The 13,865-nt window shown below is 41.3% G+C and overlaps 1 protein-coding gene across 4 annotated transcripts in view; it reads right to left on the bottom strand.

Moving 5' to 3' along the window:
- Nucleotides 1–13,865, bottom strand: part of DOCK8 (dedicator of cytokinesis 8) — a 223,500-nt gene that overhangs the window by 34,599 nt on the left and 175,036 nt on the right. For all 4 annotated transcript variants that reach the window (XM_082841971.1, XM_082841972.1, XM_082841974.1 and 1 more), the window contains 6 exons: nt 12,576–12,745; nt 9,081–9,223; nt 7,005–7,187; nt 6,542–6,674; nt 5,488–5,575; nt 539–635 (listed from right to left, as the gene is read on the bottom strand). In XM_082841971.1, the coding sequence (XP_082698097.1) occupies nt 539–635; nt 5,488–5,575; nt 6,542–6,674; nt 7,005–7,187; nt 9,081–9,223; nt 12,576–12,745 (814 nt within the window). The remainder of the gene's footprint in view (nt 1–538; nt 636–5,487; nt 5,576–6,541; nt 6,675–7,004; nt 7,188–9,080; nt 9,224–12,575; nt 12,746–13,865) is intronic.

Genomic DNA, 13,865 nt, shown 5'->3' with positions numbered 1-13,865 from the left:
CTATAAAATTCACATTGATATAACACTTTTCTACAGCAGGGATGGCAAATTCATGGTACAAATGATTTTTCTTCACTAATTTGTGTCCAAAACAGACATCATTAATCACACTTAGCACTCCTTTTACCTAGCCCAGTCATAATCTTAGCTCCCATACAGACATCAACTATAATTCAAATGGAGTTGACCTATCAAAAAAAACCCCTACCACCCCTATTCTAGATACTGAACTGTAAGCCCACCACCCACATTATAAACTTTGCACATGCGCAGGCAGATTTAACTATGAGAGTCAGTCTTTCAAGCATCTAACTCTTTCCAAGCAAGCTTCAAGTCAATAAATCCAGAAGGATGTTTGGTAAGTATCTCTGGAATTTGTAAGGTGGACACTATTGTAAATGGTAAATTTCCCAATTTCATTTAAACAAAAAGCATTTCATATCTCGTTTATTTCTTTCACAATTTTCTATAAAGAATTCCTTATTAAATTCTAGTAAACATATTCACGTTGAATAGATCAGTTGTTTGTTGTCCTCACCTGGATAATGTTTTCCTGCATATCCAGGATGATTAAATTTGCTTCGGTAGCTAGATTGCCACTGATCAAGGCTTCTTGATCTAACTCTGCTTTTGTTCTAAGAAACAAAAAGAGGTCAAATTAAAGTGCCTATCAAATCTGGCCATTTCCCAATGATGGTAATCTATATTCCAAGTGTAAAGAAATCTTCTGAAGAGTCAATCTTGAAGTGAAAACAAAGCAGCCGGTTACTGGTAACTAAGGAATATAGGTGCCTTCTGTAATTGGTGTCTGGTTAAAAAGGCTTTCTAGGTAAAGTCTCCAGGCCATCCCCATCCCCCCTATTATGAATAATGATAATTAAAAAAATAACAAAAAGGGTAAAAAAGCAATTATTGGTTATTATTAGCAATTAGGTCAGCCAATCAGATTGGTGCTTAAAGCTTCAGGGTCGGGCTTCCCTGGTGGCGCAGTGGTTGAGAGTCCGCCTGCCGATGCAGGGGACACGGGTTCGTGCCCCGGTCCGGGAAGATCCCACATGCTGCGGAGTGGCTGGGCCCGTGAGCCATGGCCGCTGAGCCTGCGCGTCCGGAGCCTGTGCTCTGCAACGGGAGAGGCCACAACAGTGAGAGGCCCGTGTACCGCAAAAAAAAAAAAAAAAAAAAGCTTCAGGGTCATTCTTGCGTTTCACCCATGAGAACCATCTCCTGATCTGAGCCAAGAAGCCTCGGCAACAAGCTAGAGGAGGTGAGACTGGGTGTGATGTGAATTTGGCTAATCGCGATGCTGCTTGATTCGGAAAGGATGATGTTTCAGAACTGGGTCAGGGAAGAGTCAGTGTCTTGACTTTCCAAAGACTGCCTTGGGGTTGCACAGTCAAGTATGGGCCTTTTGTCCTTTTCCAATGGGAAGCAAGGTTGCATTCCTGTGGGGCAGGCCATCTAACATCCTGCTGGACGTCAGTGATTATTACCCACGAGGGAATGGGAAATTACCTGGTGCTGCTTCTCTATTAGGTTCCTTTTTAAAGAATCAGAACATTTTATGCATTAATTTATCCTTTCTCATAAAATCCAAGTGAAGATGTAAAGAGACATTTTGTATCTCCTGAATATAGTGGCCAGGAAAGGAAAGTGTGAAGAATTAAGTTTCCCAAGATGTCCCAGTGGCCAACATGTTGCCATAGGGGTTGGGGCATCCTGATATGAGCTCAAAACTCTTGGTCCAGGATAATCACTTAGCTGTGCTTGAGTCCCCTTCACCCAATGATGGGGGCATTGCTATGGCTTACATACCATCAAGGGCTCGGAATAAATATTTCCCTGCATAATTTTATTTATTTATTTTAATTTAATTTAAATTTTTACTTTTGGTTGTGTTGGGTCTTTGCTGCTCTGTGTGGGCTTTCTCTAGTAGTGGCGAGCGGGGGCAACTCTTCATTGCAGTGCACGGGCTTTTCGTTGTGGTGGCTTCTCTTGTTGCAGAGCATGGGCTCTAGGCATGCGGGCTTCAATAGTTGTGGCATGTGGGTTCAGTAGTTGTGGCGCGCAGGCTCTAGAGCGCAGGCTCAGTAGTTGTGGTGCACGGGCTTAGCTGCTCCTCGGCACATGGGATCTTCCCAGACAAGGGATTGAACTTGTGTCCCCTGCATTGGCAAGCGGATTCTTATCGGCTGCGCCACCAGGGAAGTCCCTTCCCTGCGTTTTAAATGTTTTCACTACGGAGAACAGCATGGAGGTTCCTTAAAAGACTAAAAATAGAACTACCATACAACCCAGCAATCCCACTACTGGGCATATACCCTGAGAAAACCATAATTCAAAAAGAGTCATGTACCACAATGTTCATTGCAGCTCTATTTACAATAGCCAGGACATGGAAGCAACCTAGGTGTCCATCGACAGATGAATGGATAAAGAAGATCTGGCACATATATACAATGGGATATTAGCCATAAAAAGAAACAAAATTGAGTTATTTGTAGTGAGGTGGATGGACCTAGAGACTGTCATACAGAGTGAAGTAAGTCAGAAAGAGAAAAACAAATACCGTATGCTAACACATATATATGGAATCTAAAAAAAAAAAAAAAGGTCCTGAAGAACCTAGGGGAAGGATGGGAATAAAGATGCAGACCTACTAGAGAATGGACTTGAGGACATGGGGAGGGGGAAGGGTAAGCTGGGCCAAAGTGAGAGAGTGGCATGGACATATATACACTACCAAACGTGAAATAGATAGCTAGTGGGAAGCAGTCGCATAGCACAGGGAGATCAGCTCGGTTCTTTGTGACCGCCTGGAGGGGTGGGATAGGGAGGGTGGGAGGGAGGGAGACGCAAGAGGGAAGAGATATGGGTACATATGTATATGTATAACTGATTCACTTTGTTATAAAGCAGAAACTAACACACCATTGTAACGCAATTATACTCCAATAAAGATGTTAAAAAAATTTTTTTTTAAGTAAAGAAAAATGTTTTCACGCTTAGGATAGGCTCTGTGGTCCCAAGCTGCTCTACATTTTTCCCTCATTCTCCAAATGATAATATTTGTGTAAAATAAGTGAAATTTAAAAGCTACTTTTTATTAATTTACTGGAGGTTTAGATTTAGAGCAAAGCTATCCAAAAGAAACATAATGGGGGCCACATGTGTCATTTTCTATTTTGTAGTAGCCACACCAGAAAAAGCCAAAAGAAACAGGTGAAATTAATGTTAATATATTTTATTTAACCCAATATATCAAAAAATAGTCCATGTGTAATCACAATAAAACTTACTAATGAGATATTTTACATTCTTTTTATTTGTGCTATGTTCAAAATCTGGCATGTATTTTTCACTTATAGTACTACCTTGGCTATTGTACTGGACAGTGCAGATCTAGAGTGACCTAATCTGGATTTTTTTTTCCAAATTTTTCAATTGCGGTAAAATACACATAACACAAAATTTACCACCTTAAGCATTTTTAAGTGTACAGTTAAGTACATTCATATTTGTTGGGCAACCATCACCACTACTAGTTTGAGTTTTAAAAAGCCATTTTTTTAAAACGATGGCTCTCAAATTTGACTACACAAGAAACACCTAGGGAGTTTCACCACATACTGATTTCTGAGTCCTGCTGCTAGAGATTCCAAGCTAACTGTCCTGGGGTACACCTGGGCACTGGGAGATTGTGAAAGCTCCCCAGGTGATTTTAATGTACAGCCCAGGTTGAAAATGACTGCTCTAAAAGAAACAGAGCCAAAATAATTGAAAAGTGATCCGAAAGAAAAAAGGTGAAAGACACCACTATTATAATTACAGAAGTTTTCCAAATAGCTTAATTTAGCAGTTACAATTTTACTGTGTTTTCTCTTTTTAAAAAAATCACCCCTGAAGATGATCAGAGGAGAATCATTAGCTCTGATTATGAGCAGTCCATCCCGTAGCTCAGGGCTGAGACTTGACCTGGAGCGGTTTGGTGCACCCTGCATGGAAAGTCTCAGTATTGTGTTGTTTCTGCAGCAAAAGGGAAAGGTCTCCCCAAACATCCACTCACACAGCCCAGGCAAACATGCTTTGTTAGGCTCTTCTTTTAACCTCATGGCCTAACCACCCAAGCAGTTCTGTGGCAACTAACTACATACAATATTTCTTTAATTTTGGGGGGGCAGGGGGCGGGTTTCATTGCCTGAACTAGAACTTATGCACTCTCAGAACCAATATCTTATAAATCAGTTCAGGGAACTTAGAACAAGCATAAAATACCCAAACCAAATGGATATTGTTCATAAGACCAACAACTGGGCTGTGCAAGTAACACATACAATAAAAATATTTACCTCCTTAATGTTTTAAAATAAATTTGACTCCCAAAAGTCCCATAAGTGAGCCAGATTGATTCATTCTTGTGGTAACAACCAAGATAGTAACATATTTATTTACAAAACAACACTGCTACTCAAGTCTGCCCCATCTCCCATCCCTCCTTATGATGGGCGCTTTATACACCATGGGGATACCCTACCTATGCCTTGTCAAGTGTGTGTGTTTGGGGGGGGGGTGTCTTTAGCCATATAATGTTTTGCCAGTGAACCCTAGGATTCATTAGGCTACCTGTTGCTAAGAGGAGCAGCTGATATGTGCTATCTATTCAATTTCATTTTAGCATTCATATGTCCAAATTGTTGCACCTATAGCAATACGTATATAGCATATATTGCAATCCAAGCAGGATTTTTCTTCTTTCATTTCATTTTAGCATTGTTTTCTGATAATACATCATAATACAGATCCGTTGTAGGACACACAGCAAAGTATAAAAAGGAAAACATCACTTACACATATTCTCAACACCCAAAGAAAACCATGGTTAATGTTTTGGTAAATTTCCCTCCAGTCTTTTAAAAATGTATTTACTATGTGTAGCTGGAGGTTTAAGATTGTACTCTAAAAACAAGTATCTGTTCTGCTTTGTTCACTTAACATTATATCATAAGCATTTCCCATATCATTAAAATGATTTGAAAACATTTAAATGCCAACCTAATATTTCATTACATATTTCCCTATTCTTAAGCATTAAGAATGTTCCAGTTTTTTTACAATTTTATGTAATGCTGACATAAATGTCCCTGAATATACATCTTTGTACACATTTCTGGAGTGTAAATATGGATTGAAATGATGTGGTCCTGGGTACCCTGTCCTGCCTCATCAGCGGCTTTTCTTAAGCTAGCTGAGATTGCTAAATATTAGTTTTCTTTAAATGCTTATCAGTGTGATAAATGTTTAAGGGCTGGAAATCATAACTCTTTATACCTTTGATTATCCCGGGTCCCTGGATGAATTGAATTTACACAGATAATGATGTTTCATTTTCTTACCCTTGGAAGGATGTAGTTGTTTCAGTAATACAAGTAGCCTGGGAAAAATAGTTTTGAACTTTAGGTAAAAGTAGTACAAAGTTGCTGAGTGACTTACTTATCTAGCTTCTCATTAGCTTGCCGCCAATGTGTCTGCTCTTTCCTCCATCTCAAATTTTCATTTAGGCCTGGAAATCGGTCATTCCCTAGGAGTTAAGAAATGCACGACAGGAATTTGATTAGCAGTAGCAAGATAACCAGAAGTTCCGTAACAAGCTCAACTGAGAGGACTCAGCATCACTCCTCTGGCTAATTAGGATCCATGCTGGGTGCTGGTGGGAGACGAAGCCCACAGCCAAGTCTGGGCTGACCTGCTCTTTGATTGACAGGCTAGAGTTTAGAAGAACACCTGCCCTTCTGGAGTGTCAGCAAGCACATTTCTCATGAACGCAGGGTTCCGGTGAAATTGGGGGTTCTCCCTGAATTATTGAAAAGGAGAGTGTTTGTGTTGAAAGAGGGTGTCCAACCACCACTGAAAAAGCTCGTCTCCTTCCAAGTTCCCTACCATGGTGTCCCACTGCTAGAAGGAGCTGTCACTCTGTTTTTCTTGAGCACAGTGAATAAGACTGAGGGTGCCTGAACACTTCACTCTATCCTACAGAGAAGAGCTCAGCTTTTTGGAGATCATTCCTAATGTGGTGAGATCCCTGAAGGACTGGCACACTCTGAGACCGTTGCGAGGATTGGATCCATTCTAATAGTGGCCTGCATGATTTGAGAAGATGATCTTGGAACCAGAACTATCCAGTAGAACTATCTACATAGACTATTCAAATATCCCGGGGGGAAGTGTCAGCCTTGAGGGAGACACCATTAATCTCATCCTATGACTCACATTCTTGGACGGGACCTTTTACCACCACCAAGTTTGAAACAGAAGATGCCATTTGAGGACATTTCCAGGGTTCTTGTGATCTCAGGAAAGGAGCTTTCCCTTAGAGGAATGGGGCTAACATCACATACATCTTGCACAGAATCCCAGAAGCTGCTTGTCTCTATTACCATAACATCTTAAGAAAGTGATGGTGTCTACTCATCATGTGGGGAGGACACTCCTTCCCACAAAGGGTACAAAGCTCTGCTGACAGCAGGGAAGGGCCGATCCAACACACCTGGAGCCCGGCAGCGCCGCATCATCTCCCCTCTGGCCCCTTCCCCACGGAGCAAAGCCTCTTCCAGCCTGGCCTTGACATCCCTCGACTTCTGCAGAACTTGGGTACTGACTTTGTCAGAACTCTGTTTTCCCTGGATCGGACAGAAGCAGAAGGACATTAAGTTTGGTTAGATCTCGGTTCATGGGGAGAATCCTAAAGACAGAACACTTCATGGTGACATCAGCCAGTTTGGACATGTGCTACACAGACACGCCCCAAAGGCTGAAATCCTGTTAACGGGAATGAGATTCTCTCTGCAGAAGGAAGAGATTCTTTGCCGGTGGAATTATCATAGCTACATAGGTTATGGATATACAAATAGGCTATGGACTTTAATACAGAAATAAGACAAAGTTAAGGATGCCCCCACTGCCCAAACAGAGGGGAACAGTGACAAGACAAGATAGAACTTGAACAATACCTTGTATTCAAAACATGAGACACAGATGAAAAGGAGATCTAAAATCCTGTTTAGTTGCATTGATGGCAGGTCAGCAATCCACTTCCTAAGGAGGCTCTGATCGGCATTTTTCATGATCCAGAGGAAGCAAATCATGAGGTTTCGGGTCGTGTCGGCATTCAGCATGTTGTACTGCTTGTAGGGCTGAAAGCAGGCAGATTGGGAGATCGAAGTAGGGCAAGAGGCCGAGCAGCAGACACATTGAAAGGGATGCTATTTCCTAAGACACAGTAACGGTACTTCACCTTGACGGGGATGTTTCTGGGAGCTCTGCCCTCCTCCAGCCGGGGAGGCCATGTTCCTTTGAGCTGGGCGGCTCTGCAAAGGGGCTGGCCCGGGGCAGTATTCTAACCAGGCTTTCAGCCAGGGCACCCTCTGTTTCAGGAGCAGTGTGGTCTGGTGGTCTGCCCTGGACCTTGACCATGCCCTCCCCCAACCCAATCTCAGTGATAACACAGGGCCTTCCCAGCTGTGAGATCTTCAAGTATTATATTTCTCCTTCAAGCTGGCGACTGCAGGGTTGGACTTATAGCAGAGAACTACCCTGGCTGGTTTCCCGAAATACCCTAACTGTTCCAGATTTAGCTTCTTTGTCAGAGTCCAAAGTATAAGGGTCGTGAACTGCTCAGCAGATTAATCAAGTGCATAATTCAGTGGAGGCCTCTGTAATGGGACTTTAACCACAATTTCTGCTCTCCTGGGGGGGGGAGGTGTAGGGGCTCAGGCTGTTTGCTTTCATACTTTGGCTGCAGTGTTCATTTCAGAGTGCTGAGCACACTTTCTGTCACTCATCCAATCAACACAAAGCACAATATGTGATTCACGTGGCACAGCTAACATCCAACGGAATGTAGTGGTGAAGCTGCAGTGAGGTATTAGTTCATATGTGAGGGAAATGGTAGGTCTGGATGGGAATGATAGGGCTCACGAAATTACTTTAGTTTTTCTGAGTCTGGCCACAAGAAGTGAAATCTTTAGATGTATTGAGTATACACACAATATTATAACTTCATAGGAAATAACTTCCAAGAGGTGAAGGTTCTTGGGCTTTTGAGTTTCTCTGTCGGAGACAACCATGTAAAAGGCACACACCACCTCAGGCAGCTAACTTTGGTAAGAAGGTAGGAAGGTGGAGGAGGTCATAAAGCACACCATATTTATTCAACTGTAGGATGACTGATGTCAACTCTCCAGTGTTTCTTTTCTCTTTTTTTACCTCCTGTCCTTCAACTCTCATGGGGGTGTGTGGGGAATGGGGGAGTGCTGGAGGGAAGAGAAGAAAGTCACCCAGCAAAGCAGAATTAGGTTGAGAGGCTGCCTTCCCGGGAAAGAACTGAGCTGAGTTCTCTGCAGATATGAACGCTACACTGAAATGCAAAGTTAAATTAAGCTGGAGGATGCAGCACTGTCTTGACGAAAGGATTGTCAGAGCTCAGCAAGGAACAGAGGTAGATCCCACCTCAAGTGAATCAGAGGTTGTATTCCTGCACGAGCCCCTCTTCAAGCCCATAGCGTCTGTGCAAAAGAACAGAGCCAAACAACTCTGCTTAGGCTCTCTGGGGACCTAGAAAAGCTGAAGAAGCTTAAGACACACCCTACCAAGTGACCGGCCTCCTTCAATCTTTTTTTTTAAGGCAGACACAGAATGAATAATATATGCATAGAATAAACACAGTGCCAGCCTCCCACCTGAGGGAGCCTAGGTTTGATCTCCTTTGCAATATCTCAGGTTTTCCAAGTTCACCTTTCTTGGTTTTCTGAGCCTTGAACTTGGCACCATTGAAACTGCCTGAATTTGATCTGTGAGTCTCTTGCTGTTGCCAGAACGCTGCCTGACTGTGTGCTGCCTCAACTGTGCCATCTCCCTTTCCAACTGCTAGCCTCACAATGATTCCTTCTAGCGTCAAGCAATGAGGCAGAAATCTCACTGCCTGCTCTATGCTGGGTTCTGGTGGGTGAATTTAGGAACAAGCCCATTAAAGGATGGGAAAAGACACAAAATGAAAAATAAACAGGAGAAATTGTGCACCAACATACCAGGGAAGACAGCATTGTTCCACTTGTCTTCAAAGTAAAATTCCCAGCTATGGCTAGTGCCACATTCTGGTTAATTGCACTGGTCCCTTCTTGCTCTTCATCTGAGCCATTGGTACGATTTTTTCCACTGCGGGCATCTGCAGCTGCAATTAAAATACTATTGGTCTTACCATATGATCCAGCAATCATGTTCCTTGGTATTTACCCAAAGGACTTGAAAACTTCTGTCCACACAAAAATCTGCACATGGCTGCTTATAGCAGCTTTATTCATAATTGCCACAACTTGGAAGCAACCAAGATGTCCTTCAGTAGGTAAATGGATGAATAAACTGTGGCACATCCGGACAATGTGCTAGAAAGAAATGAGCTATTAAGCCATGAAAAGGTGAGGAGGAAACTTAAACGCATATTAATAAGTGAAAGAAGCCCATCTGAAAAGGCTACATACTGTGTGATTCCAACTACACGACATTCTGGAAAAGGCAAGACTATAGAGACAGTAAGAAGTTCAGTGGTTGCCAGGGGTTGGGGGAAGGGAGGGATGAATAGGCAGAGCACAGAAGAATTTTAGGGCAGAGAAACTAATTTGTATGATACTACAATGCTGGATACATATCATTACACATTTGTCCAAACCCTTAGAATGTACAACACCAGGAGTGAAACCTAATGTAAATTAGGAATTTTGGGTGATTACGATGTGTCAGTGTAGGTTTATCTATTGTAACAAATGCACCCCTCTGGCGGGGGATGCTGGTAATGGGGAGGCTGTGCATGTGTGCAGGCAGGGGGTGTATGGGAAACCTCTGGACCTTCCTCTCAATTTTGCTATAAACCCAAAACTGCTCTAAAAAACAAAGTCTTAAAAAAATCTTTCTTGCCATCAAGCCAAAGATGCTATTACCCTATGTTCCCTACCCACTGCCCCATGTGTGACTGATACTTAGTTACTAAGGTCAGCACAGTCTTTTTAAACCTGAAATTTAGCATTATTTATCTGCTACAGGAAAACAGCATCTATTTATCATCTATTTATTCCTGTTTAGCATCTATAGGAAAAAGTAGGCATTCTAATAAAAGAGAGAACACGTCCAGCACAAGATTAGGCTAGAAGTTAATTTTTCAAACTGAAAAAAAATTTCAAAGCTTTCATAACACTTTTCTATAATATGATATTTTTACTTCATTCGTATATTTCAAATAATGATCAAATAGAAAGGAACCTATAATTACAGAATTAAATAGTACCTTATAGAATAACAAGCTATTATCACAAATTCAGCAATAATTTATTAAAATTTGAATGTTTGAAATAAATGTTAATTTATTGTATCCATGTAATATAGATGTATCTATATTTATACATAGGTCTACATGTATGCAAACAAAATAAGGACCCACCATTTAAAAGGCTCGTTTTAAGACCATTATGAATCATACACACAGAAAGTATTAATATTTGTTTAAGCAGTTTTGAGAAAAGTGTGTTAAAACACGTATGACTGATCCATTAAAAACCTGTAATTTTACTAGACCTGTCAACATTATAGTATTTTGACTTTCAATTTTTCATAAAAACTAGTGTCAACAGTATTTTCACCTGCCAAACATAAAAACAGAACTCAATTTTTAAAAATAATAATTCACTGTTGTTTTTAAGTCAGTTGAGTTTTTAAACAAATGGTGAAATGAAGAGATGTGGCAATTATTCAAGACCTGATAACTTTATCAGGATTAATGTGAGCATACGTTCTCATTTCCCCTAAATGTGCACAGGGTCATGGTTACAAGACAAGGCGAGGAGAGGATAGAAACATTTGCTGCCAAAATGCTTTTATAGAAGTTCTCTCATTTCATCTTTATCACAACCCTAAGATATAGGCATTGTTATCACATGTTTACAACCGAGGAACGGAAGGGAAGGCATTAAAAGGCTGAGGAACTTTCCAAAGGTCATATATAGTAATAAATAGGCTGGAATTTGAATTCAGTTGTATCTTTTTAAAAAAATATACTGTATTCTTATTAGTATCAATCGAAAGATTTCATATGTAACAGATGCACTATATTACCTCTAATAATAGAATACTTATACTGTTTTCCCACTTGTCAGCTACATCATGACTATAAAGTTCAGTGCACACGTAAAGAAACCATTGAGACTTAAAAGGCTCAAAGACCAAGTGCTGAAAAGTTTTGATCCCAAGTCACTGATTTGGAAAATTCGAATCAACAAGGAAGCTTAGGATAATGCATGCTAATGTGATTCCCTGCTTTGGGAACAAACAAATCACAGGTCTACAAGTGAAACTTTCTTGAAAGGTCCAGGCAAAATCCTAGAAATGGTCTGCAAGTCACCTGCTATGCTCTGAATCGCATCTTTAAATCTTGAAGACAACTCTGTTCTCCATTTGCCCTCCAGTCAGGCACTGCTACAGGAAGCTCCACGCACCTCACCCTGCAGCTGGCTCATCTCTTGTGCCAAGCTTGCTTCTGTAATTTCCCTGCCCATTTTTTCCTCATTCTATGAGCTAAAGAATTGTCACCACAAGGATTTTAGAAATAACTTAGTCACATAGGACACTTTGCATTTGCAGGAAGCAAGAAAACATGGATGGTTCTAAGATTCCGAGCATGACTGCTTCCAAGGATGCTGGGCTCAATAAGCGTTCCTTGGGATCCTTCCTCAGTTGAGACAACAAGCAAGGTAATGTTTAAGAACTTCCCTTTGCTGAGGAAAAAGCAAGAACCACTCTGAAGTGGCCAGAATTGTGTGTGTGTGAGTGTGTGTTGTGGGGAGGGTAGGCAGATGGGCTTGTCTTTCTAAGGTCTCAGGTAAGATGCCCTTTTTTGGGAGAGGGTAGTTTTGTTTGTCTACATTCCCTAATCCACACAGCAACATGCAAATAAACCCAGGAGGTACACAAAGGCCTTTCAGACAATCTATCCTTTCCTCTTGTGGCCAAGTGGGAGATACTGACTTTCAACCTTAGAATGAGCCTCTTAGTGCCAAAAGCAAAATTCCTCTGCCGCGGCAGAATCTCCTAAGCGTGTCAGATACAATGCCTTTTTTTTTTTTTTGCGTGGTACAAGTGTTTAGACTCATTTGAGTCTGCTTCTTTCCTTCAAAGCTCATAAAAGAAAAAAGAGAAAAAAGGAACAACTTTATTTCAAGGCATTAGAGCACGGATCTCCAAAAGAAATAATTCTGTTATTATCTTATCCTTTGTGGTGTATGGTCTATAATGTTCATCATATACCAGCAGACCAATGAGTGAATGAATAAACAAACGATTTCTAAATGAAAAACATATACAGGTCTATGTGCCTTAAAAAAAAATACACTCATTGGGGCCCATGTTAAAAAAGTCGGTGTTGGGAATTGCTCACACAAGCATGTCAACACTGGAGCTAGTAACAGAAACCTCATTTTAGTGGGGCATTTGGCAAGCGCTCCCAACAATCAAACGAAGGAAACAGAAGGCATTGTTACCTGTAAAGTCACAGAGCTGAGGCAAAGCATCCAAAATGATACCAACCAAAGGCAGGTAGAGGGCAGCAACTTTGACCTTCACCTCCGGTTTGACACAACGCGGGTCCAGGTCGTGAGAACTGAGCAGGCTGTGGATGGCACTGACAGCTTTCCTTTGCACTTTGCTGATCCTATTGGCACCACACAAAAAGCCAAAGGTTAGAGTGAAGCGAGGTTGACCAGAATGCTCCTAAACAATGGGGTGACGATGTGAAAACCAAGCAAAGCAGGGTAGAGGCCTACAGAATCCAGAGACAAACTGCCTGTGTTCTAGTCCTGGCTCTGCTGTTAGCATGATGTTTAAAGTTCACCATGTTGTAGAATCAGTACTTCATTCCTTTTTATTGTTGAATAATATTCCATTGCATAGTCAGATCACATTTTATTTATGCATTCATCAATTGATGGACATTTGGGTTGTTTCTATTTTTGGGCTATTATGAATTATGAATGCTGCTATGAATATTTGTGTATAAGTTTTTGTGTGGTTATAGGTTTTTTATTTCTCTTGGGTATCTACCTGAGGATGGAATTACTGGATCATCTGGTAACTCTATATTTAACCTTTAGAGGAACCACCAAACTGTTCTCAACAGTGGCTACATCACTTTACATTCCCACTAGCAGTATAGGAAGGTTCTATTTTCTCTTTGCCAACACTTGTTATTATCTATCTTTTGTATTACAGCCATCCTAGTGGGTATGAAGGTGCTAGGAACTGAATGTTTGTGACCTGCCTCCCAAATTCATATGTTGAAACCTAAGCCCTAATGTGATGGTGTTTGGAGGTGGGGCCTTTGGGAGGGCTTTAGGTCATGACAGCAGAGCCCTCATGAATGAGATTAGTGCCTTTATAAAAGAGACCCCAGAGAGCTCCCTTGCCCCCTTCTGCCATGGGGTGACACAGCAAGAAGATGGCCATCTGTGAACTAGGGCGTGGGTCCTCACAAGACACTGAATCTGCCAGCTCTTGATCTTGAACTTCCCAGCCTCCAGAACTGTGAGAAATAAATTTCTGTGGTTTATAAGCCACCTATTCTAAAAATATTCTATGATATTTTTGTTATAGCAGCCGAAAGGAACTAAGACAGAAGGGGTATTTAACTAGTTTTGATATACATTTCCCTGATGGCTAATTACGTTGAAAACCTTTTCACGTACTTATTGGTCACAGCTTCGTTGGAGAACTGTCTATTCTGATCCTTTGCCCTTTAAAAAACTGAGTTATCTGTTCTTTTATTATTGAGTTGT

This window comes from Leucopleurus acutus (assembly GCF_964270905.1).
Source record: "Leucopleurus acutus genome assembly, chromosome: 7".
NCBI classification, from domain to species: Eukaryota; Metazoa; Chordata; class Mammalia; order Artiodactyla; family Delphinidae; genus Leucopleurus; species Leucopleurus acutus.
The sequence above is the reverse complement of the archived record's forward strand: the minus strand, read 5'-3'. Positions and strand labels throughout refer to the sequence as shown.